Source organism: Impatiens glandulifera, chromosome 8 (assembly GCF_907164915.1).
Source record: "Impatiens glandulifera chromosome 8, dImpGla2.1, whole genome shotgun sequence".
In the NCBI taxonomy this organism is placed as follows: domain Eukaryota; kingdom Viridiplantae; phylum Streptophyta; class Magnoliopsida; order Ericales; family Balsaminaceae; genus Impatiens; species Impatiens glandulifera.
This window is the reverse complement of record NC_061869.1, coordinates 23,846,709-23,870,630: the sequence shown is the minus strand read 5'-3', so window position 1 is coordinate 23,870,630 and position 23,922 is coordinate 23,846,709. Positions and strand designations below refer to the sequence as shown.

The 23,922-nt window shown below is 33.8% G+C and overlaps 1 protein-coding gene across 1 annotated transcript; it reads right to left on the bottom strand.

The window, feature by feature from the left end:
• Positions 1–738: 738 nt before the first annotated feature.
• LOC124913199 (brefeldin A-inhibited guanine nucleotide-exchange protein 5-like) lies at positions 739–22,884 on the bottom strand. Its single transcript, XM_047453801.1, has 33 exons — positions 22,729–22,884; positions 22,448–22,523; positions 21,370–21,559; positions 21,127–21,248; positions 20,996–21,054; positions 14,627–14,684; positions 14,469–14,553; positions 14,159–14,359; positions 13,969–14,027; positions 13,810–13,879; positions 13,653–13,721; positions 12,796–12,918; positions 12,641–12,694; positions 12,462–12,550; positions 12,222–12,318; positions 12,002–12,100; positions 11,699–11,896; positions 11,475–11,585; positions 11,220–11,404; positions 10,163–10,789; positions 9,418–9,835; positions 8,882–9,121; positions 8,684–8,807; positions 8,446–8,594; positions 7,327–7,683; positions 6,138–6,304; positions 5,830–6,065; positions 5,565–5,746; positions 4,088–4,204; positions 3,426–3,562; positions 2,996–3,332; positions 1,018–1,113; positions 739–909 (listed from the first exon to the last, which is right to left on the bottom strand). The coding sequence occupies exons 1-33, from the start codon at positions 22,838–22,840 to the stop codon at positions 841–843; spliced, it is 5,313 nt and encodes a 1,770-aa protein (XP_047309757.1). The 5' UTR covers positions 22,841–22,884; the 3' UTR covers positions 739–840.
• Between the last annotated feature and the right edge of the window lie 1,038 nt (positions 22,885–23,922).

Here is a 23,922-nt window from a genome sequence, read left to right as displayed (position 1 = left end):
AAATCGACAATGTTTTTCCATTGAGTATTGATATTGTATGAAACTGTTGTTATACATTGATTGCATGATTAACTTGATACATTTGTTGATAATCCAATTTTTTTCATTATCTTTCTCATAAATTCTCATTTTTTAGTATGTCATATGATTTTGTCAGGTCTAGTTTCAGTGTGAATTCATATCTTTTCCCTTTTTCTGAAGTTATGCATGATTTCTTGAACTATAAATAAACTGTCTTGAATTTGTCTCCTTTAACAAACTCACTTAGTTATTCAGAAATCAGTTTATGCATAAGAGGTTCAAGTATGTTTACTATCATTTTTGTTATGATTTTTAAACAAAGTTACAAAGTCTAAGTTACCAAGTCTACCATGCTTGAAGTTTAATTTTGGGAATAAGACAGATGTTTATAGTGTTAATCTTATCTGGCATCACTTATTCAATGAAGAAATTTACTTGGACAATGTCATTCTCTAATGTAAATAATAACAATTATCTTTTTCATCTTTAATCTTTTTTTATGTGATTTCTTATTCAATTTAAAGCTAACAAATTAATTAATACAAATGTGTTAATGTGTTGTGTAAAAAATAAGAGACTTAGTTCTTCTACATCTATCACCCTCTTATTTTCATTCAAAGTGTTATAACAGATAATCTTGAAATTTTTAATTTGTCCATGAATTGTGTCATCTAAAAGAATACAAGAAATTTCAAATAAATCAACATTCTTATTGGAAATGAATCATGTCAAATCCTATACAAAAACGAAGCAACTTAGAAAATCTTCTCTGTCAATTCATAGAGAAACATCAAAACACAAAACTCGAAGAATTTTACTTTAATGACATGTTAACATTGGATTGAACTGCATGCTGAAGAGATCTGCAAGGGCACATCGAACATCCATCTGTCGAATAACAAACAAACAAACAAAAACATAATCAAGTTTTAGATTTACAGTCAATAATTAAAATATAGATAAAAAAAATTGAGATTCAATTGTGTAGTTCTTTACTTGGTCGCAACAGACTAGTTTAGTTATAAAAGGATAGAATCTCCTCAGGTGTCTTCTAAATATGTGATTGTTCATAAAAGACATGCCCTTGAGCACCTAACAAAGAAAACCACAAACAAAAAATAAGTATATTCATAATACTTAATAGCCCATAATTCATATTCATAAAAAAATACCCACAAAATGAAATGAAATGCATAACCAATAAAAACATAAGAGAAAATCTGAAAAGTGGTTGTGATGTAAAATAAATACACGAACAATCAAGTTAACTAGTCTATGTGATGAGAATGGGGATGAATAATGACTCAAGACTCAACGCCTCCATTTAATCTTCTGCGGTGATTTGGCAAATTTTATTTACTAACTTGTTCTTGCATTTCTTATCTTTTATACATTCCTTGATTGATTTGGTTTGTTTTTTTTTTGCTAAATATGTTAACTTCTTTTATTGATGTTCTTCATACTCAAGTTGCTAATCAAATAAAAAAAAGTCAAATAATCTACCCCTTTGAACAACTACTTAATATAAAAATCCCATGAGGATATATAAATAACATCTTTAGGTTTTGCAGGTTATCCCTAATAATTATGATCCATCTTTGACTTTCGATAGATGTTCGAAAGCATCTCTATCTTTTGGTATTATAATTGAAATCACTAGACATTGACTGGAAGCTTTAATATCATGAATGTTATCAGTTCAATATATTTCTTGATGTAGATGATATCTATATAATGAAGTTCTACATGAGTGAATCTATTTTCTATTTACTAATGATCTAGTTGGTGACCCCAGAATGATATTTCACTCATAATCAGGCCGTTGACCCAATCATGATATCGAAGGAGGGACCTTTTCTGAAAAAATGAAAAAACTCTGAATTTCAGAGGAAAAGACTTGGAGAAATTTGAAAGAGACTTGAAAAATAGTAAAATACTACTCAAATTGATTTAATGATGCCATCAAAGTGTTTTGAAAAATATCTTGTTCCAAGCCTTTCCTCACACCAAGTTTTGTCATTGAACATCCCTTCCAAGGTGTTTGGTTAATTTTCCTTTGTTCACAACCCCTCACTGAATATTTCCAACAATGATTTTGGATAGAAGATTGTCAGATATGAATTTGGTATAGGGGAATGATTAAAGGAAGCGATAGATTGGACTTTGAAACTTTAGGAAGCTAGACAACATACGATTTAAATGAAGTATGTTGTTTATATAATGTCTCCCCACAATGATTTAGGGATATTTGAAGAAAGCATTAGAGAGTGGGTTATCTCGAGTGGGTGTTTGTGATGTGTTTCCCACAATATTTCCAAAGGATTATAGAAGAGTTGTGAGAGAATGCTAGAAACCGTATATATCTTAGTGGTGGAAGGGCGTCGATTCCTTCTTTTTCATATTAGGTGTCAACTGTCATTAGTGCAAGATTAATCGTCAATGGCTCCAGGAGGATGGCAATGACCAGATTAGGGCAATTAGTGCTAAATTATGATATTGCCCATTTGGAAACCTCACTTTATGGCATTTATGTTTTTCAATTTCTTTAAGACATACAAAAACACAATATTTTTATACACTCACATTATAGAAATAGATCACAACAATTATTTTGCACGGAGACTTTCCCGTATGATTGGTAAAAATGAACGCCACTTGTGCTCACAAAAATTATCTTTTGTCATGAAAAGTTTACCCTTTCTCAAAATCTTTATTGTGCACAGCAATATGTGAAATAGGAAACTCTTCGTTTCCAAATAGGCTCATAAAACTTACCTCCAAAGACCTTAAAGAATACTGTTTAGAAAGCTTACATACTTCCTGTGTATTGTATGTACTATTTCTACAGTCAATGCAACTTTCGCGTTGTTTTGTGGTTTTAATGAAAATTTCAAAGTTTCAAAACAGAAAATCAAAAAGGACTTGGAGAAGTGCTGAAATATATTGAATTAGATGAAGTGGGTAAAAAACATACCTTCACAATGACTGGAGACCGTAAATCAAGAACCCGATGTATATCCATGTTCGGAGACTCACCAAGACTTGATTGGAAATCAGAAGCTTCCTGCAACACCTGTTCACAAAAAGATACTAGCTTCCCCTCCGCTACCATTTCAAGTTTCTCTCCTCCAGCATCATGATGTAAATTGGAAGAAAAATTAGTTTTGTTTGATGTATCATCTTCCAACAAGCTGACTTCATCATTGAGTTGTTCATCTCTTTTAGCATTAACTTCAGACGTTGCCTTTTGCAAAATGTCCAAATAAATGCATGTACCAGCTAATTCGTGGCGAAGAAGGTTTATAGGTGGCCTGTACTCAAGATTCAACCATCAACCTTTAAGAGTTCGTGCATGTGCCATTGAATGGGGAAATATATAAAAGCGTAGGCAAAACAAAACCGACCTTTCAGCAGGAATATGATGCATTCGCAATCTGAGATTGGCATATGAATTATATGATGATGCAAACTCCAATGCAGCAAATAATATATCCATTAGAGAAACTTTTTGTGATGCAGTCAGCTTGTTCCAGTATTTTCCCTGCATAATTTGGATATGCAAATATTACTGTATGGCTCTTTACTTTATCCACGAGTTACACTACAAGACTAGCAAATGTGAAAAGTCAGTTATCAAACAAGGTTGATATTTGTCTGTTTTGTTATAAAAAATATATATCATGATTGAGAAAACATTTGTTATGTTTGAAAAAATAAACACAATGATGTAGAAAATAATCTAACGTTGATCCAAAAATAATTTGACAGAGAAAACAAATTATATGCCTAAATGAAGCAAATAATTACATTATCATTTGGGTCATGATCTAAAAAATAATTTGCATACCAATAAAGCAACAAACATACACTATAATTATATGACCATGATCTATAAAAATCCTATACCAAATGGAAAAAAAAAAAAATCAATTTCTCACTATCTATAACAAGAGTTGAATGCACATTCAGAAGGGTGGTAACATATCAAATTTTGAAAGCAGAAACCAAATGGTCAAACAGGGGATCAAAAGGGAAAATTCAATCCAAGCAAGAATAAGATCAATACCTGAATACAGTCAATAGCATCGAGGAGTAGTAGCTGTGTAATGCATTTGCTCCTGATGGTGGCCAATATGGGGCTATCCACCTCTTCTTTGATATCTGAATCGACAGTATCAACTATCTGGAATGGTAGAAGTGCAGGAATGAAGAAGAAACATGAGATTGAAGTAAAGCTCCAAAACAGAACTTTCAATCAGTCATTAAGACAACTCTACCTCAAGTCAGAACAGAATTCATGAGTGTATCTTAAACTAGTTAAGTCAGAAGAATGCTACCTTTCTAGGAAACTCTACTCAAATTCACCCTTCAGGTCCTCAATAAGTAAACATGAAAACCCATTCCAAGAACTAGATAAGAGATTTAAATAGATGAGTTTTCTTAACTTTTTTTTCATCAACAAAAAGGTCAGGCATTTTTCAAGAAAATAACCAATCACTGATTAAAATGAACAAAATTAGTGTAAAATTACATCACGAGGGTTCATCTTATTTCCATCATACATCATCCTATGCACTAAACTCAAATTGTTTACCCCAAGTTTTTCACCAAGTATGTAGAACTTATTCATGATGATTCATAGTCAATTGTCTTAATGACTGATTGAAAATTTGGACCTATTTGATTAGCATATTTGATTATATCTTATTCCCTTTAAGTATGGGATATAGATTGTATAAATATAGGTATGTAATCTATTTCTAATTTCTCCCTACCAGTGGCCCGGTAGAAAGAGTCGACTTAAGATACCAAAAGATCACGAGTTCGATTCCTACCGGACATGCTAGTTCTTCTTAATTCACAAAAATAAATAATGCAATTTCTCTCCTTCTGTGGAGGATGATTTGAAAAGACCCCAACAGAATGATGGAAAGCGGGTGGGGAAGACAATGAAAGGATCAAGGGCGTCTTTCTTCATATGTTCACTTTGATCAAAAGATGAAGAATTTGTACAGAGGGGACTATTTTGATTTGATAGGCATCTAATGTCTCTATTATGCTATTGACTTTTCGATTATTATTTCCTTTACATGCACCTCGCGTTCATAAATCGTTTTAATACAGAGTTAACCCTCTTTCATAAAAAATAATATTTCTTCGTAATATTTTCTGAAACATAGAAAAAGTACAACAAATTGGTATGCTGCTGTCCCAGAAGCATACACTATCAATAGCTGATTAATTCTCTTATAATTGTTTTCATTCCAAAAGGCCAGCTGGGCCATTGTCTGTTTTTCTCTATTTTGTCTGCTTCTGGGATGTAGGGTTATGGGGATATTTAAGGAGTAGATAGTCGAATGTGTGTGGTATGATGTATTTTTGTGAAAACAAACACTGTAACCTATCTCATATTCAATCCCAGTCGCATCTATTTCTTCTAGGTTCTCACCCCATTTCTCTGATTCTCATCTCTTTCTTGTATCCTCAATTTTATAAACGTTACATATACCCATTTTCAACAATTAGTCTCACTAATGTATTACCTTTGATGGAGAAGATGGCACTATGAATTCTGAATCACGATCCTTAGGTTTCGTTGTGAAACTTCTAACAAACACACTGTCCATCATATTACCCATGATCTTTTGACCAAATGTTTGGCTCCTTTGAAGGTTTCCACCACCTTCAACAATTTTCAAAGATCCCCCTGAAGGTGATGATTGGCCTGTATAAACAATCAACAATAGATAAAAGAGTTCATGACAGCTTTCATCACCAAATTAATTTTTGTACAATTCGATAAAATACCATCAGAGATCACTGAGTTCATTTCTTGATTGTTGTTTTCCATGACCATTGCATTAGGATCACGTGTAGTGCCATCGTTTTGGCGGTAATCAACCTCCTCATTTATAGGAGAGGCTGACCAGGGATTATCATCTGAAGAGGCTTCCAAATGTTTGGTTAAACCCATAGGGCCGTGGGGCTGTACAATAGCAGAGGTATTAAGCAACTCAACAGGCTGTGTTGTGTATAAGGCATCACTGATGTAAAACAATAAGCATTAACATTAGTACCATTTCCCAATAAAAATGACTGAGAAAAAAAATACAAACCTTATGCTGTCAAGTAATGCATCCCAATCACTATCATTGAACTGGTGCCCTCCAACTTTGATAAGATGCACTAAAGCACCCAATGAAATTGAAACTACTGACTGATCAGCTTTTTTGGCACAATCTAGTAGAAAACCCAATAGAGGAGGCAGCATGAAACAAACTTCCTAGATCAAATAAAAATTGACACCTTTAAGATATTTAATGCACAGAAATAGACAAAAACAAAATTATCAAATTGTTGGAATTAATAGACAGGCCTAAGCTGCATTGTTTTCAATTTTAACATCGAAGTTACAGCGTCTTACTCTAGCTTGCCTTTTGAAAATCCAAGTCCCCGAAACCAGGAAAGTAGGTTATTATTTATTTTGAGACCAGGGATTTTACTAGAGGTGACTAACATAGCATTTCACCGCCATGACCTCCCACTTCATCAAGGTGCCTTCAGTGGGAATCAAACCTAAGACCTCAACCTCTCAATTCAAGACTCTTACTAGCAACCGTGGATGGATGAGGAAAGTAGATTACTTTTAGTCACTTTATTTCAAAAGAAAATGTAGAACTTTGCCTCTCTCTCCTCTTTATCATCTATTTTTAGATGATAAAAAGCAGAAAGTCAAAGTTCTACAGAAAGTATTATTGTTAGTCACTGAATATCTTTGTCACATGAATAAATATATGATATCAACGAAATAATATGCAGGTGATGAGTTTCCTGAAGGCCCATAGTACATTAGTCTCAGATTATAGCTCCTTACAATCATTTTATACAAGTTTCAGGTCACATGAATACCACGATAACAGAAAAAGAAAACCACAGAAATTCAGGCTTAACTGCATAACAACTTGATGGATCTACTCACATGCTTGAGACATATAACATTCATGTAATGTAGATAGAGTTCAATGTTGGTAACAGAAGCTTAGATACAGTTTTTTTCATTGATTTGATCAGTAATTGAACTCTGAATGGGGGATTTGAACCTGTGACCATATTTAGGAAATGAGAAAATGAACTACTAATTGTTAATCTAGTAGTTCATTTTCTCATATTTAGGAAATGAGAAAATGAACTACTAGATTAACAATTATGTGTATGTAAAACTATCTTTCTGGAATCGACGAAGAAGAAAAGAACAAGGAAAGTGAGTGCATAATTAATCTGATTTAAGTCCAACACAGTGCATACCTTGTAAAAAGTGTTGAAAAGATTGCAAAGCAATTGAAGAGAGTGAATGCTAGTTTCACGGAGCCACCCATCCCCAGATTGGACTGGACTTTCTTTTCCAGCATCTCTTATAAGATCAAAAATGGGAAACAGGATTCGATGGAAAATACTCTCCCAGAATGATGATGAGAACTTTCTACCTCTCTCATTTAGCAAGTCGAACAAGACCTCCAGCGCGCAATTGCTGACCTCTTTTCTGGGGTCTGATGTGAGGACTGATAATCCAGCCAACATAGGAAACCAGTAATGCTCAGTCATATCATAAGTTGCATCTACATTGACATCAATGGTCTTCAAATCACCATCTGTTAGTAGTCCCTGTAACATATATATTGTGGAAATAGTCAAACTAGGTTTATTTTATTTTATACTTTAATTTATTTCTAAATATATAAGAATGAATTAGTTGAGATATTTAGAGATTCTGATTTGTCCTAATTAGGAAAATCAGCAGGTATAAATAGATATAGCTTATTAGGAGAATAATATAATCAAAATCTCCCCTTTCTCTCCATTTTAAGAATCCCACATATATAAAACACACAAGTGTAAATTGATTTGTTCATAGTGATTCAGATAAGTACGGACAAAATAAACAGGTAGGCAGAAAAGAGGCTCAATCTTGACTCTAATTTCAATAGATAGGAAGAAAAAAAACAATTTAGCCTGGAAATTATAATAGATCATTCAAGAAGTAAATATACAGTGTAATCAGTAAGAAAGCCATTTGCTTTTCTAGCAAAAGTTATTGTGTCTCATTATACCAGAGAACCTTCTCTTTGAAACAAAATCTCAGGTTACACCATTCACTGATAAAAAGTAGAGAATCATTACAATGAATTAGATTGTTCTTCAAAGGTTATTGTATAATTCAACAAAAAATTGATATTTTCTATAACATAGTCTAGTCTCATGAACAAATCCTGGATAGCATCACCTTATTCTTGATTGGGAATAAAACAGATATATGCATCCCTACAGGTGATGATGTTTGTGACAAGTTCTCGTGGTGAAAAATAATGCAAATAGCAAGTGTTCAAGTTTCAAGTAATGAGTTTTCGCAAGACAAGAAAATTGAACCTCAGCAAAACGGTCCTCGCATATACGGAGAAGAGCAATGGCCTTCAGACTGATCCCGTAGGACCTTTTGTTGTTGGCAAAACCAATAAGACAGTTGACACAATCCAGGAAGCAGTCCCCCGCAATATTGTTGAAGTGTTCCAATATAACTTCACAACCATACATGTTAGCGCTAATAAATGAATGTCAAATAAAGAAAACATATATTGGTTAACTTGTAAAATATGTTGCAACTAACCCTGTTCCACATTCTCAAATGCACTTTCAATGATTCGTTCCAAGTCATCACATGAAGCAGCTGTAAAAACCATAAACACGCTACGCCAGCCGGATTTGATGCTCCCTGCTTTAGATTTTATCATCTGCATACAAGTCGACTAATAGTTTATTCTCTGCTAAACTAACAGTATGCAGACATTTTTTACGTCAGAGTTACCTGAACAATGCAATCAATAATAAGCCTCCGTATTGTTTCATTTTGACTACTTCGCATCAGAATCACAAATGGATTTAGAATATCGTTTTGAAAAGTAAAGTTAGCAAGTTCATCCCTCTCCAGATATTTCATACCAAGTTGCCGCAGAGAATCAATAGCATAAATAGCAACTCCCTCGTCAAGATGGCTTCCAGCATAAATGAAATGAGTAGATAAGACAGACCATATTCTGGCCCATACCTGAGAAGAGAATTGAAGATTTCAACTTAAAAGTTGCATATTTTCAGGAAATATCCGTAGCTGAACATGAATAGAAGAAAAGTTGTGTTCTACTGTTATCAAGAACCAAAATGTAGAAAAGTATAATCTTATCATATCCAGGGCTTATCATTTCTTAATAAGAAACTACCAAGAAAATGTGAGCCAGATTGCGATATAGTTTAATTCATGTTTTACTGGTATCAAGATTCACAAGATAGAAAGCGGTATAATCTTCAGATCTCATAGGGCTAAAATATTTTGTAATGAGGGATTACCATACGGATGCGAGCCATATTGTAGTAGCTGATCTCAACTAGTTTCTGCAAGCTGAAAACACGAGCCGGATGTTGCTTTAATTCCTCAGCTGAAACATTACAAAGAGCTGTGAAGAACTCCACAACCACTTCACTGGGCAATTTAACACTATTCACGAATAGTTGTTCAGCCGGTTTTCCAGCCAATTCTTTCAATGATTGCACAATGACATCTCTAGAGATCTGGTTTGATGCTTGCATGACAGTCATGGTCATAGTGGGAGTGGATACAATAAATTCGAGGCGAGAAATGCACTCCAGAATTGCATGCCAGGTGTCTTGGAGAGTATCAGTTTCTGTTTCACACAACGATAACAAGGTCTGCAGTGCCTCGACGTTTTTACTCTGCATATCTTTAGGTGCATGCAAGAAATTGAATCTGAGAACATTCATGAAAAATCAGTGACAACACAGAATGGATGACCTATTACTTATATTGATAAGATATATGTCAGCTAAAGTAAAATAGGTAATACATATCATGAGAAATGGATAATTTTAAAGAGAGTGACAGGAAAACATTGTTCAACTAGACTGGTAATTTGAAAATTTCAAACATAATGACAGAAATACAATACAAAGTTCTAAACAAGCTTTGAACATATAAAAGTACTCTAGGTGGAATATATATATATATATATATATATATGTGTGTGTGTGTGTGTGTGTGTGCAGCTAGAGAAAAAGAATATTGTAAGATCTTTACCTAATGAGAGATGTTAAAAATGCATAGCGAATGGTATCCATTCCAAGAACATGAGTGATTTGTATCCCCGCTTTGAATCCTTCCATGCAGAGAATGATCTTTGGCTTGTTTTCTCCTTCACCCATAGTCACAGAAAAGGTCGCAAGCAATGGCCATCCTACAGCTTCAACCATTGGCCTAACAATTTCAATTTGATTTAATGTATAAAATACTCCCCTTTTTCCTCCTTGCTTTCGAATTATAGCCTGTGTTTGTTTAGTGATAGCTTCATTCTCAGACTTAAGGTCAGTTGACAATTTTCCCCTTGGAAGAGCCAAATTAAGAATACGGATAAGTTGACCTCTCTCTTCTACATCTGGCTTTTGTCTAGTGGTTTTCCCAACAATGGTCACATCATCTTTCATTTTTATTTCTTCTTTGACAATAGAATGATAGATCTCCTCCAATAGTTCCGTTGGAGCAGAGTCTTCAGTATCATTCGTTGTATTCATGTGTACAAAATCAGCCTTAGACATTTTAGGCCATACCATTGGGTTGTGCGCATCAGTATTCAACATGATAACTGCATAAGCAAGTACATAAGCAGTGTCTGCTTTCTTGAAAAGACCAGGATTGTTTGCACAATACCTGTTATATAACCCATTCAATACTAAATAAACAAAGAAGCAATAATACTAGACAAACATTTTATACATAATACCATTACATGCAAGCCTATAGGTCCTTAACAGTAGTTCACTAGCAATGTTAAATCAATAAATGGAAACTAAACCATCATGCAAGATATGATATATGGGATTCATATCAATTTGTTAAGGGAATAATAAATGAGCCTACACCGTAAGTTGTGTAGACTTCATATTATCCTTTGATAACAATTCTAGTTGTTAAACTTAATATGTATTTAATATGAGACATTCCTAGGTTTTCAAATTCCAAGTTTTTTTTGTATTTATCTTTAAAAGAAAAAGATATCTTATTTGATTTTGTATTGTTGACATATGATCTAGGCATGGGAAAGAATTTACAAATATTTAATGTGCGAGCATGTACTTACCTCTCTGCAAACTTCTCCATTATACGATCTATCTTTTGAGCTTCTCCTGGAAGTCTGAATCCTCTAAGAAACTCACGAACAGCAACATCAAACTTCATCCCAGAGAAATTCATAGAATCAACAAAAGAATGCATGACAGCAATGGGAAATTCCTCGTGTTGGCCCAAGTAATCTCCAATAACAGCCTGTAATACAAATAGATTATAATTTTGTCTTTCAGAAGCAAACAAGATTCACCAAAAATAAATCACACACCTTGTCTAAAGCAGGTGTATTCCTTAAAAATTGGGCGACCGAAACAGGTGTCTTTTCCACCAAATTATTCGATAACAGGTACTCGATACCCTTTCCTGGATGCCTATTGAACTATGATGTTTACAAATTCAATTCATTAGTTTCAACTGTTAATAAGAATAAATAAATACATCTAGAAGGGAATCCCAAGGACTAGTACTTTGAGTATCAATAAAAGCGCTTACCTCTGATATTGCTGCTTGCAGTGTAGATTTGTGAGCCTTAACCTTTTCGAAATTGTTTGGCAAATCCTCCTTGATATCTGTCTCACTGATTTCTGTGGATGAAAGTTCGTCATATGACTGTTGACCTTTTGCCTGTTTTCGAAATTGCCTTTGAGACTTCTCCCAATCAACCAAAGATTTCAGCACATTTACTAGGCACTACAATGAAGAGACATAATTGACCTGCTATTAATATCGTAATTCAGAAGCAAGCAGTAAATGACTTTTTTTGTTTTGGAAAAAGGTATCTAAAGTTGAACTTACTTGAAGTGATGAACTTTTTATTGAGCTCATCTGGGATGCAGTAACAGATTTGGGATCCATGTTTTGAGTCCCTTGAGCTAGCTTTGACAATGTAGTGACCTACATGAAACACCCATGCCAGGAGAAGTATCATAAAAATAACAAATTCAAATTCAGTGGGAGACTTGTGCAAATAAAAGCATTAGAAATAATACAAAATAGAGACAGATTGAGTATCAACCATGCGCTCAAACAGGTTAGGTGCCTCAAGATCACAGTCGTAGTTAACAAACAAGTCAACTAGCATTTGAGAATCCTTGCAAATTTTCTCTAGCACCCTACAAAACAAAGGTCCTGTAAAATTTGCACACTCCAATATCTAATAAACTTTAAAGCTTCTGCATTTATAACTGTGTCACTGCAGTATCATAGTCAGGAGAAGATATACAAATATCCAGACCACAAGACAACGGCGTCATACCCAAGAACAGCCAATTTTTGGTTCAATGGACATTCCATGCTATCCAGTGGACGCAAGACAATCAAGGGAAAGAAAACTCCATTTTCTCCCTGAGTAAGAAATACACAGAAGCAAGATTAAATTAAATAGTTATTCCTACAATATGCAATAACTAGCAATAGAGAAATGTATGATCTTACTTTAAGACTTTCTCTAAATCTCAACAATAACAAAGAGAATATTCCAGTTGCATACTGTGAACAAAGAAATGGAGAAACATTACCAAAGACATCTATGTACAACTTCCAATGAATAAGACCTTAGCAAAGAGAACCAAAATCAGTCAAAAAACAACCTGAAATAAGACTGGCGATTGAGAAACCGATGCCCTCAACAAGGCATATGAGAGATAAGCTTTCACCGAGTCGATAAAATGAAAGTTTATTGTGAATGAATGGCTAACACCTTCTAATAAGCCCTGAAAAAAATATTATAGTAACTCTCAGTGCATCTTATAAAAGTTCCAAGCATTTATAGTATCAAGGATTATTTAAGCAAAGAAAGTATTTCAGAATATAAAATAATTAAGCTTCAAACTACCATTTCTCATCAACCATTGATATTGCCTTCCATGTCTTTTTCCATACTGAAACATTTTATTTTTGTCCATTCGTTTAAATGTATAGAAAAGTTTATTTAGTGCTTTGCTTTCTTGGAAGGACACATCAAGGTAAACAATAAATAGATGTTAGCCATTTATATTAGGTCATAACTCATAAGTGTCTTTTCGAGTTACATGTTTCTATTAGATTTATAGAGCATGTTGAAAACATCACGTCAGCTGAATGATAGGGAGGTTAGCAGTTGATCCAGGTGTTATTGCACTAATAAGTTACAACTGTGATTTCTTTAATCAAGCTTGATGGAGATTGAAGTACATAATCCTACCTCAATATCTCCACCAACAAAAGCACATTAACTTAATTTGTTTAATAAGAAAGTCTGAGCAAAAATAATTGATTATGTTGAACTGGTTTACAATGAATGGAGACTAGATCACATTATCTCTAACTATAGCAGATACCAGTCTGATCAAAGATTGTAGGCATAATATATGTGAATAAAAGAAGAAAAATAATTATCTCGTCAAACAAAAATGAAAATAATAAAAGAACCAGTTGATATATGTGCAGATAAAATGAAGGAAGTAACCTGCAGAAGCTCAAGAGATAAGATGCGAGTCTTCATGGTAATTTCATCCTTGTCTTCCTTCATACCCATCTGACAAATTCCAGTCATGGAAAATATAGTTAGAGTGCATATTAGAAAATTAGGATGGAACAAAAATAAGATGTTATGAAAATAAAACCTTGCAAAGTGTCCGGAATAGAAGTAAAGCATCACGATGGCCAATGTTCATACTCTCAAGGTCAATCCCTCTGACACAACCCCAGGAAAGTACAATAACAAGTCAAACCAGAAAGGACAGAGTGGATGAAATTATGGCACCGCATATGTACTAATGTACCTAGTTACTTTTTCACCATCTTCAAGATGCACAACTTTGTCTAAAGCAGCTTCTAATCCCTGAAACACAAAACATCATATAAATTAACAGAAATTGTAAGAATAAGGTATGGGAAACTTTAGTGAACACAAATTTCTTTCTTTCCAGGCAAGCACAAGTACTACAAGAATGCCGACTAAATATTAAGTACCTTCATATCAGCTCCAACTGCAAGATTCTGAAGTTCTTCAATAGATGCAAGAGAAGTTTCTTTGCGTTGATCCAATGAACTTTCATTCTCCGGCGTTACTTTGTCATTTTGGTGAATCGATGCAGTCTCATCAGTCGTGGAGTTTGAACTACTCTGTGTAACAGGTATATTATGTGAAACAGAACTGTCTGTAGTAGAAACCTGAAGTCCACAAAGAATTTAGTAAATATTTAGAAAGTCCAAGAAGATAATATTTTGTCATCTTCTGTTTCCTGTATTACTAAGCCAAATGAGGTTTTCAATTCCTTACCAAATCAGATTCCATTCGCCTGAACACGATGCTGATCATCTGGGTCAACATTGCCTTTGAGGTTGCTTGGTTCACAAGGCTCTTACTGAAAACTCAAACCAGAGTCATTAGCACAAGTATAAATTAAGAAGCAAAATGTTAGAAAATTTAATCATTACCTGTTAAGAGCAATATTATAACATACTCTGATCACTCCCAACAATGACTCTCCATGAACTGCAATCGATATAAAACCAATGGAAGGCTAAATTATCTGAATTTTCTTGTATGTAGCTCATTTTTTTTAAATGGTCCATGAAATATTATAAAATGAGAGTCGTTTAAGTATAACGAAAAAAAGCATCAGAAAAATTAAAATTTATGAAAGACAGTCAAAGGAGAAAAACAAAGACCCTAGGCCACATATACTAAGAGATTAACGTGCACGAAGATCTTCAAGAAGGGTGATGAGCTCCCAACCGATTTCATGGGCTTTCCAAAATGAATCTCAAATAGCGTCATAATAATGGCGATATAAATGATACGCATCGGTCGAATACAATCACTGAAAGTACAATGATTCATTTACAGCCAAATAGTCTACTAAAAGATAATAGGAATAGTAACTCAATGTTTCAGGCCTGCCATATCTGCTACCTCGATTCAAACCTCCTAACAACTATAGAGAGACTGAGACATCACCCACTGAGTCTCGGTAGTTGTTGAGAGATTTGGATCGATACGGCAAATATGGCGGGCCTAAATCGTTGGGTTACTTTCTATTTATGCAGATTATATTTGTACTATTGATTGTTCTATTGTTTATAAAAGAAAATAATATCAGTCATAGTCTCCTTGATTTCATTATGCTTGATTTATGTCATTTGATTAATTTTCCCAATGTCTTCAATTAATTTCGAAAATAATATCGGATTCTTTCCTTAAATATGTAGTTGACTCTTTAGCATTTCTATACTAAATATGTTAGGATCATACATTGGAGTTCAATACTACAAAATTTCATTTGAGGAAAACAAGTCTAACTAGTCTTAGTTTCATTAGAAGTTTGTTATTCCTAATCAGGTAGTATTTTGACACTCGGTAGGAGAAAACTCATATATCTCTCAATACTTAGCCAAATCTTACTAGATTTGTAAATAGGCTCTATAAATAAAGTACAAAGAGCTTATTAGGCTGCACATTGCAATCACCTAGTTTACACACCGAATTGAGTGAAAATAGTGGGAGATTAACACAAGTCTACCTGAGAGTTTCCCATTGTAAGATTGTGCACTCAATTCAGAGAAAATAGTGAGAGATAAACACAAGTCTACCTGAGAGTTTTCCATTGTGAGATTGTGCATTGTTATGCTTGTAACAACAATTGTTTCTAGTGGAAAAAGCCAAAGTCCAGCCTTGGCAATTGGACGTTGGCAATTTGTCAAGCCACTATAATTATTTGGTTTCCAAGTTTCATTTCTACTCGAAGTTCTAGATCCTTTGGTCTCAGGTACTTTTGCACTTTAATATATTGCTACATCTAAATTCATTTAAAGGATTTTGGCTTGGGATTGAAATTGAAATTCCGTGACTTATTTCCTCAACAACTGGTATCAGAGCTCTTGGAAGAAAAACTACAAATGAGGATTAGATTCTTGGAGCAATCTTTGAGTACTTGGAACAATTTTTTACAATGATTGACAATGTTGAGTTGTACCAGGTCTCTTTACATAATACGCGGTGAGACGTCAATTCCATCAAATTATCCATCTACAGCTTTTCATTTTTCATTCTGTTTCAAATAAAAATGTTGAATCATGGTATGGCGTTATTGATTAAGATCGTCCTAATTTTGTTTATCTTTCCAAATTATTTCCCGAATTGTTTATGAATACAAAAGTTGATTTGTTTCAAAGTGAAGTTTGTTAGTACGCTAAACATTCTCGTGTACATTTTCTCGTTTAACATACAAAGCTTCAAAACCATTTGTATTGTTTCATAGTGATGTTTAGGTCCCTCGAGAAAGACCCTAATCACTATGAAACAATGTTTGTTACTTAGTGATGTTTAAAGGTTGGTTCATTTCGTTTATCAATGATCATTTTGTTTACAAACTCTTTCTTTTGCAAATTCAGCACGACATTATGATAAAATCGCCCAGCCTTTTTTGTCAAATCTCAGCTAGAGACATTGTAGCTGAATAGACTGTTTGCTCCTCCTTTAGTGGATCTAGCTCAAAACGTTTTCCATTCTTACTGACTTTGAACACATCCATCCCATCTGCATATTTGATTATGCACTATTTTCCCTCAAAGAACATCTGTAAACCTCTTTTGAGTAGTTGACCAACACTTGATAAATTTTGATTGATGTCGGGCACAAATAACACATCTTTAATCAACTTAGTATCTGAGGAACTGCCTACCGCTACAGTTCATTTTCCCTTGACTGCAATGTACTCTCCATTGCCAATTTTGACTTTAGAGTTGAATAATGTGTCAAGTTCCTTGAATAGGTCTCGATCAAATGTCATGTGGTTGGTGCAGCCAGTGTCCACAAGTCAGTTATTACTTGAACTATTTGTTGCCAAACAAGTTGCCACAAAGAGCTGCTCCTCCTGATCTACAACTTGAGCCACATTTTTTTGCTGAAGGTTCACTTAGTCACATCAGATTACTTTTGCAAATCTTTTAGTGATGCCCCATCATATGACACTTCTCACACTGCACATTTGGCCTTCTCCAGCATCTAAAAGGTGAATGAACTTTTCTTCTCAAAGTACTTACAAGGAGGAAAATATGCTTTAGAACCTCTACTTGTGCTTGGAGAATTTAAACTTGCACTTTCCTTCTTGTATTTCCAGTTCTTCTTCCCTTTTCACTTTGACTTGATTGCACTTTTTCCCATGCTCCTTCTTCAAACCCCTCATTCCTCATCAATCTTCTTTGTTCTTGTGTCGGTAAGGCACTCAAGATTTCCGCAAAATTGACTTTTGACAGGTCCTTACTGTTCTCTAATTAGGTAATGGTAGCCTCAAACCTTTCAGGAGCAGTTACCAGCACCTTTTGAACCAATGTAGAATCAGGAATTTCAGTGCCAAGCAATCTTACCTTGTTGACAATTGTGAATAATTTGTTAGAGTACTCCTTTATTGTCTCTGAATCCTTCATCTTCACCATCTCGAATTCCCTAATTAAATTGAGGACCTGCATCCCCTTAATCTTTTCATTTCCTTCATACTCTCTTTAGAGAAAATTCCAGACCTTAAATGCTGACTTTATGGTCATTATCCTGATGAAAATTCCAGCATTTGTCTTCGACTTCTTTGTCTTCGTCTCATTGTGATTCTTTATCTCTGTCAATGTTGGGTTAGCTTGTAATTCCGCCACTACATACTTCTTCTCAACAGCTTCCCAGAGATCATTTACCTCCAGATGAGCCTCCATTCGAGCAGTCCAGACATGGTAATTGTTACCATTGAACACCAGTTGTGCTAATGATGTAAAGGGTATATCTGAATCAATGGGAAAAGATAGATACCGTGGTGGGTTTCTCTCACTCACAGGTTCCTCAAGAAGATAGCTCTGATACCAATTTGTTGGTTATTTTAAACTAAGAATGCTTTCTTAAAGTAGAAAAAGAGATGGAAGGGAAAACATAATTGTTTTTCATTAAACTGAAATCATTTAAATATAACTAAAGGACTAGATAGTGTAGCTAAAAAAATAGGGAAATACATGGATATGATCTACTATAAACTCTCCTAAAACCATCCACTACATCATAAACTATGAAATGCTAAAAATAAAGGGAAATAACATTAATTCCAAGCAAACTTCAACACATCAATATTGTGAATAACTGGTATTCTTTCAAATTCTCCCCGTGAAAATAAGAAGATGGATAGTATGGTTGATTTTCGAAAAAAGTAAAAGTCTATCATGGTGTATGTTATGCCCCTTTTGAAATGGTGAATATCTGATGAATAATGAAGATGCATTTCAATAATTAAGCTTGCTTCCATTGTGAGAATGAATGTGAACAAAGCACCATAGACTTTGAAAAGTAGGGCAACAGACAGTCTTTGTATGAGGGAATGAACAAATAGGGCTTTGGAATCGAAAGACTCTGTATGGAATGTGATCTCTATGGAATGCGAGGTAGGTGGCGGTAAACACGACGTCTTCCCAAAATAATTTTGGAACATTTGAGGAGAATAGGAGAGATCGTGTAATTTCAAGGAGATGTTGGTTCTAACATTCGGCAACTCTGTTTTGTTGAGGTGTGTCGACACATGAATTAAGATGAGTGATATCTTTGATGAGATACATACATTTATAGTTTGGACAAAGAACTCTTATAAAATAAACATCTTAATGTGTGTGATACAAGAGAAGAAATGAAAGTTAGGTGTGTAGTATCGATTTTTATGGCTAGAATTGATTATTAAAATATGGGTTTGAATCATATGATGTAGTATATGTTGAAAAAATCTCATTAACAACAGATTTTTCTTAATATGAAACAACCAAGTTAGACAGATATGGTCATCGGAAAAAAATGAACCAATGTTGGTCATTAAGTGTCTTTAGTCTCGAGGGACTCAGGACCCAAACATCACTATGAAATAACACAAACGATTTTGAAGCTTTATATGATAAACATGGAAACGGAACTAGAGAATATTTAAATCATAAACAACTCAAGAAAAAGTTTGGAAAGATACAGGATGACCCTATTCATAATGCAACAGTACGACTCGACACTGTCAATCATAGAACTCATATTTTGAAATCATAAAGATTGGAAAATTTAGCATAACAGTTCAAATCAGTATTAACAAAAAGATTAAAATCAATTTGTGGAACCTAAAACATTGTCTTGAAATATAACTTGGGTGGATGATAAACCTAGTATTTCAATCGAGCAACAGTTAGGAATTCTAATACCGGAAATGTCTTTACCCGTCATATGATCGGAGGACCCCGGGTCTACTAAATTACCAGACTTTTATTTAATAAACTGAAATGCGTACCTTGGGAGCTTTCTCCAAACAGACCCTTGCCTTCTTGATCAGAATAAGGTCTATGTTTGTGGAACCAAACATGGCTAAAGAAGAAGAGTTATGATTTACTCCCATTGTAGAGCTTTGACTGATTAGGGTAGAAGCACCAACTGAGAACAAAATTTGAGAAAGGCAGTCTAACATAGCATCGATTTCCAATCAGTAATAGCCACAGCAGGCAGACGATCTTCGATTCTTACAAAGTGCGTCTCTGCGATTTGAGAATGGGAATTTTCGATTTGTGATAAAAACGAGAACTGTTAGTCTGCTTTGATAGGAAGCTTTTGTGCGCGCGCGCGAAAGAGAGAGAAAGATGGTCTCTGGAGGCTAGATTCTCGTGGGAAAGGAACCCAATGTTGAGGAACTAGAAGACAGACAGACAGAAGATGTTTGCATGAAGATGACTACCGGAAAAGAATACGTCGGTGATCGGAAAAGTGAAGATGACAACCGGCAAAGAATACTTGTATTATTTATTAATTATTTTTTTTATGTATAATTCTTAATTATATTAAATGATAATTAAAATTTTATAATATGATATATAAAAGTATATAATATGGAAATTTGATGAAATGACTTTAAATGGTCTCAAGGAAAATGAGCAATCCTTTCTCAATTTTCGGACGAAAATACTTCGTCGCGTCACGTGACAGAACCCAATTCGTCGAGTGTTTCGTTGCGTGACGAGTATGTCGTCGCGAGACGCGATCACCATCGCGACGAATTAGAATTTTGTCGCGTCACACAGCGATGAATGACGCGACGGTGTATTTTCGTCATAACACAGAGAAATCGATCATTTCCGCAAATTTTATTGGTCGTTTGTCATTTTCCTCATTGTTAGGGTCATTTAATCAAATTTCTCAATATAAAAAGACATTTTGTTTCTTTTATTAAGATAGTTAATTATTTTTAGAATATTTTTTTTTATATTATTGTTTATAAATACTTGTTTTATTAATTAAATTTTTTACTATTTTATTCCACTCTAATGAATATTAAACACTAGTAAAGATTGACAATAACACTTTAATAACACTTTTCTACCTCAGAGATTTGGTGGTTTTAACTATTTCCGGCTCTTAGTAAATTAAAAAAAAAACAAATTATCATAAAATTATATATATATATATATATATATATATTAATATTAGTGTAATATTGAAAACATTTTTATATTATTAGATAGAAATAAACTTAAATTTTTATAAAATATAAAAAATAAATAAATATATTTGTAATGTTTGTTTATTGGTGTTTGTGTTTGAGAATGAGATTCATGACCGTTCAGGACGAGATATTTCGAATGAGAACGCAAACTATATTTCGCATATTAGCAGGGTATATTTTTCACAATCTGATTATAATTGCCATATTAGCAGGGTATATATAATATATTTCATTTTAAACATAAGAAATATATTTCACAAATTCAGCTCAATGATGCAAGCACAATAAGTTGAAACTAATTTTGACTTACCTCTAAACTTTGATGATGCTACAGATGTCAAAAGTACCTTCAATACTTGTATAATAGTACTGTTTATCAATATGCCATAAATAATTAGTTAACATTCTCATAGAAACTGAAATCAGAGTAAACAAAAATACCTGTCTGATGATGAATTATCCACACAACTACAGACCATGTTTAGAATATCTGTAAGCATTGGTGCATTTTTACCTCCATCTAATCCAGGATCACCTTCTAAATGATCATATGCAATAAGTTTCTGCAATCACAAGATATTAATAATACAGATTAGTATTTTGCTTGAGATAATTGCAGAACCCAAGTAGACACTAATAAGAATCACAACTACAAACTTATCTTAAATGAAAACAAACACATACATGAAGACAATCCAAAGCAAATTCTAAAACTTTAACATTTTTAGTCTCAAATGCTAATCTGAGAGGATTCAAAACAAGCTCTGCTGCAGGTCCTTCCAATGTATTCCCAGCATTAGCTAAGATTGATGTTATGTTAGACGCCTTCTTTGCATGCTCTGTCTCATCAGCCGAATGAGATCCCTCTTGCGAACTATGAAGAGAATAACAAACAGACGGAATTAGAGTATAATAGATGTATGTCGAATGCTGAAATGAGTAACTGGCTTATATAGAGAGGAAACATCATCCATTCAACCGGGTCATACATAATACTCGTCGTGATAATAGAATAACAAACAGACGGAATTAGAGTATAATAGATGTATGTCGAATGCTGAAATGAGTAACTGGCTTATATAGAAAGGAAACATCATCCATTCAACCGGGTCATACATAATACTCGTCGTGATAATAGAATAACAAACAGACGGAATTAGAGTATAATAGATGTATGTCGAATGCTGAAATGAGTAACTGGCTTATATAGAAAGGAAACATCATCCATTCAACCAGGTCATACATAATATTCGTCGTGAGAATAGAATAACAAACAGACGGAATTAGAGTATAATAGATGTATGTCGAATGATGAAATGAGTAACTGGCTTATATAGAAAGGAAACATCAACCATTCAACCAGGTCATACATAATACTCGTCGTGATAATAGAAAAACAAACAGACGGAATTAGAGTATAATAGATGTATGTCGAATGATGAAATGAGTAACTGGCTTATATAGAAAGGAAACATCATCCATTCAACCGGGTCATACATAATACTCGTGGTGATAATAGAATAACAAACAGACGGAATTAGAGTATAATAGATGTACGTCAAATGATGAAATGAGTAACTGGCTTATATAGAAAGGAAACATCATCCATTCAACCGGGTCATACATAATACTTGTCATGATAATAGAATAACAACATCCAAAAACAAACAAATGCCACTAAATTGATGTTTCAGCAAATGCATTTCAATGCAGCAGAACAGAATAAAGACTTGAAAACAATGGAATTTACTAAGATACATACCTCTGTTCTCCAGGTAAGGTGGAGGTTTTATCTGTATCAATAGCCACTGATTGCAGATTTTGTTCATTTGTGATGTCTGAACAAAGGAAAAGAAACCATAAGAATTATTGCATGCCAAATGAACATTTTGCCTGAAGAATGTGCAACATATGAGAAAGTTTCATGATTCATCTGTTTCGAATAATTGAATCAGAAAGATGATTTGTTTCTTTTCCAATCCTTCCATCAATTATTTCTCTAAACAAAGTAAGTCGAGAAGAGATAGATTGATAGATATAGACCTGTATAAGTCCGGATAGCTGTTTGGAGAGCGCCATACTTTTTGTTGGCACACTCTTTGAGCATCGATTCAAATGCTCGTGTAACAAATCCACCGGCGGCTCCGCCAGCCATGTTTGATGCGAACGAGATTTGATCACGATGAGGACGGACGAGTTTTACGTCTGCTTAGAAAATTGGACGATGAGAGAGCTTACAATGCATGAAATCGCATCAGACAGATGATCATTATAGATCAAGTACCTGAAACAGAAGATCGAGAAGAAGATCATTCTCGATTACGATAAGTTTAGCTTCCAAGATGCATAATTCGCTCCAGATTACGACAATTTCAAACATATGACATCCAACATCATTTCTTTTTCTCTAGCATTCTTTTCTCTATTTATTAATTTATATATATTAATTTATAAATTAAGAAAGATTAATTATTATAAAAAATTATATTCTTCTTTCACTATTATCTAATATACAGTGTATATTTAGAAAATATATTTTAATATAGAATTTTAAAACAATTAACTATTAAAATGAATAATATTATCTATGCTAAAATTGTGTATTTAACTTTTTATTATTTATTATTAATTATTCTTTAACATTTATTTCAATTACACATCATAAGAAACTAATGAGAAACTCATTTAATTAAACCCGTTGAATACACCTCATCATAAACTATGAACACTTTCCCTTCTAAAATAAACCATTGTCTGATGTATTGGTGAAAATATAGATTTTAATAGGGAAATTTGACGAAATAACCTCATGACTGACTTATTCTAAAGAATAACAGAGAAAGTAAATTTTGTAAAATTGACTTTTTGTCCTTAACAAAAGATTAATATATTCTCAAATTAAAAAACCATTCTCTTTTCTTTCTCTTCATTCTCTACGATCACTTTTCTACGGGAACCACATTTCTCTCTTATTCTTCCTCAACGCAACAAGGCCCCTAGCAACGAGTCGTTCAAGAAAACGACGCCAAAACGTCTTCTTTTCTGCTTCCCTCTCCCCGAATCTGTTATCCCCCCACGACTGTAGCATCCCGAATCTAGCCCCTGTCGATGGATAAGTTTTATATTGATATTGTTATATCTGAAAACAGTTGATATTGATTGTTATAGCTGCTGTAAATGCATTTAGTGCAAGCGCAAACGAAAAAAACATTTTGCGCAAGCGAATAAACATTTTGC

What these genes read in the sequence shown, in the direction of transcription:
- LOC124913199 (XM_047453801.1), bottom strand. Translation starts at nt 22,840, where the DNA reads ATGGCTGGCGGAGCCGCCGGTGGATTTGTTACACGAGCATTTGAATCG. An exon ending in GGCGAATGGAATCTGATTTG is followed by an intron (nt 14,360 to 14,468) that starts GTAAGGAATTGA and finishes TGTGGACTTCAG; the next exon opens with GTTTCTACTACAGACAGTTC. An exon ending in ATGCTATTGACTGTATTCAG is followed by an intron (nt 3,563 to 4,087) that starts GTATTGATCTTA and finishes CAAATTATGCAG; the next exon opens with GGAAAATACTGGAACAAGCT.